The sequence below is a fragment of the Dendropsophus ebraccatus genome, chromosome 1 (assembly GCF_027789765.1).
Source record: "Dendropsophus ebraccatus isolate aDenEbr1 chromosome 1, aDenEbr1.pat, whole genome shotgun sequence".
NCBI classification, from domain to species: Eukaryota; Metazoa; Chordata; class Amphibia; order Anura; family Hylidae; genus Dendropsophus; species Dendropsophus ebraccatus.
Window position 1 is genome coordinate 8,902,300 of NC_091454.1, and position 2,940 is coordinate 8,905,239.

The 2,940-nt window shown below is 44.1% G+C and overlaps 1 protein-coding gene across 1 annotated transcript; it reads right to left on the reverse strand.

Annotated features, from left to right (window-relative positions):
- Positions 1 to 430: 430 nt before the first annotated feature.
- LOC138788284 (E3 ubiquitin/ISG15 ligase TRIM25-like) lies at positions 431 to 2,480 on the reverse strand. Its single transcript, XM_069966027.1, has one exon. The coding sequence runs from the start codon at positions 2,475 to 2,477 to the stop codon at positions 609 to 611; it is 1,869 nt and encodes a 622-aa protein (XP_069822128.1). The 5' UTR covers positions 2,478 to 2,480; the 3' UTR covers positions 431 to 608.
- Positions 2,481 to 2,940: the final 460 nt, after the last annotated feature.

Below are 2,940 nucleotides of genomic sequence, written 5' to 3' on the forward strand. Positions count from 1 at the left end.
AGTGTACAGTGTACATTCAGTGTACAAAATACAGTGTATTTTACATATAGTACAACAAAGTCAAAGGGTTCAACAAGGCAAAAAATACAAATTAAGCTCTACGAATCTCTACACAAAAATACAAATAAATATATTTTTCTTACATTTTTATTTTTTTGTCAGGTCAATGGAATATATGATGCAACTATGCATACACATAAGACTACATGCTCTTTACCTCTACAAGGTCAGATGCATCATGGGAAATAAAGACTTCATTGTCATTCGGCCCATGTTGTATGGCCACTTCCAGGTTTGTGGACGTGACATAATGGGCTGTCCCACCTCTGGACTCTGGGTCCGCTTAATTCATTGTATTTTTCCGCCAAAAGATAGTCAGGAAACCTACTCCAGCTCTGAGCTGGCGTAGGTTCTCTGGCACAGAGTGAGCATGGGATTCATGTAGAGGCAGTGCACCTCTACATAAATCTCTGTACTGTCTGAGCTGTGGGGACATTTTTAAGTCTGGAGCAGAAAACGCCAGACTTAATAAATGTCCCCCATAGTGTTGTGGACTTTACCTTTCTAAGAATTTCCTTATGAATTCTCCTACTGAAATCAACAGGAGTTTAAAGATTGAAAATCCTTGTAAAAACCCGCACCACTATCCGTACAGTGGATTCTGTGAGATTTGTAAAGTAGGATATTATGCGTAGATTTTGATCATGTGAACAAATGCGTAGAGAACCATCATATACACATAATACAGGATGAAGGGGCTCGGTGAAGATGGGCGTGAAGGCGCATATGGGTTTCATGTGGTCACACAACTCATAAAAATACAGCTGCCCGGCCTCATAATCCAGACAGATCCTGACTATATCACTGGAGATCTGTTGAGGTAACTTGTTCACACTACTGTCATGTATCACCAAAGTATCATCACCACGCATTCCATATAAACACCAGGACTTGTTATTATATCCAATGTATGACTTATGCCCCCTCCTGTCTATACTGGGATAACACACCCCAACCCTCCACTGCCCTGACCCACTAATGTCTACATCCCAGTAATGTCGCCCTGAGGAGAATCCCCTGCTGCCCATCACCTGATAACCCTCAAATCTTTTTGCTGTTTCTACACGATTCTGGTTACTTGTTGTCCTGGTGGCAGTTTTCAGGTTGCGTGATATAAGGAGATTATTACTGGCTGTGTTTATATCCAGTATTATGTCTGCGGGAACCTCCCCATAGATCCCTTCCTCTTCTTCAGCTGCCCCCTCCCCCTCAGCCCCAACTGTTTCACCATTGGCCCCATATTCTCTACCTGACACCGGTGAAGTTTGAGTATGACTGGTCCGAGTTCGAACGCTGGGGGGTTGTGGCCTTATTTCTTCTGGTTTTGCTAGTGAAATGGTCTGTAGATATGTTATTATATCAGAGATACCTGCATGTAACATCCCTGTAATCACATCCACATCTATATCATCATGTCCCCCTGTGTCCTCATCACCTTCATCATGTTCCTCTGTGTCCTCATCACCTCCATCATGTTCCCCTGTGTCTTCATCACCTCCCTCCCCCTCAGGATCACACAGGTCACCTGTATCTGGTTCCTGTAAAACAGTCAGTGGATCCGCCATGTTACACAGCTCCTCAATGTGTCTCATCCTCCTGGACAGCTCGTCCTTCTTTATTTCCAGCTTCTGGATGACATCAGGCAGTGACAGTTGGTCTTCTTGCCTTAAGATCTCATTCATGACCCTCCTCTTCAGGTCGTCCAGCCGTCTCCTGATGTCTGTAAACAGTTCAGTGACTCTCTCGGCTTCTCCAGATGCTTTATCTTGAGCTTTTCTCCAGCGCTCCTCCACACTCCGGACTCTTTCCTCAGTCTTTTCTCTCTTTGTCATCAGTTTCTGTAGAAGATTTCTCAGTCTCTTCTTCTTCTTTTCGGAGGCCTCATCAAGCATCTCCATCCGGTGCCCCTGATGTTCTCCAGACAAACTGCAGGTTATACAGATACAAGCATTGTCCACAGTGCAGTAATATTCCAGGACCTTCTTATGGACAGAACATTTCCTCTTCTCCAGGGAAGTGCTGGGATCGGTCAGGACGTGTTCTGGTGACTTGCTGTGAGCTCTCAGGTGATCATCACACAGAGAAGCCTCACAGTGCAGACAGGATTTCACAGCCGGTACAGGAGAATAAATACAGTAAGTGCAGCAGATCCCGGTGAGCTCACCCTGGTCTGGCTGGGTAGACAAGAAGCGTTCTGCTACTTTATGTAGAGTTATGTTCCTCTGCAGTGAAGGCCGTCCATGAAATTTTGTTCTACATTCAGGACAGAAATAATGTCGAAACCCATCTTGTGTATTCAAAACCTGATCTATACATCCCCGGCAGAAGTTGTGTCCACATCTCAGGGTTACAGGATCTGTAAAAATGCTTATGCAGATGGAGCAGAGCAGCTCGTCTCTCAGATCCGCAGATGCCATGGCTTCAGGAATTACAAGACAGGAAGCGGAAGCAGTTTTCTCTGCAGGCTTCTGCGTTCCTCAGCTGAGAGCTGCCTAGTAACGATTCAAGCGCTGGATGGCAACAGATGTCCTCGTATAATTACAAGTCGATCTGTGTATAATCTTTCCCCCGCACTGGATGTAATCTCCGTTGGGCAGGATCATCAATCACTGTGCCTTCTGTTGCTCGTCTGTATTGTTGTCACTGCCTATTTAACTGCTGTCCTCAGTGTACAGCACAGCAATATACAGACATCTGGAAAATCCTCAGAGCTTTTGACTTTTTTGTTATGTTATGTTGAAACCTTGTGCTAAAATAACAAAAAAAAAAAAAGGAATCCACATTCAGTGCCCCATAAAGAGAATGTGATAGTGAATTTGAATTTTAAAAGTTTTAACAAATGTATTAAAATGGAAAATGAATAAACATGAGCGAAGTGGG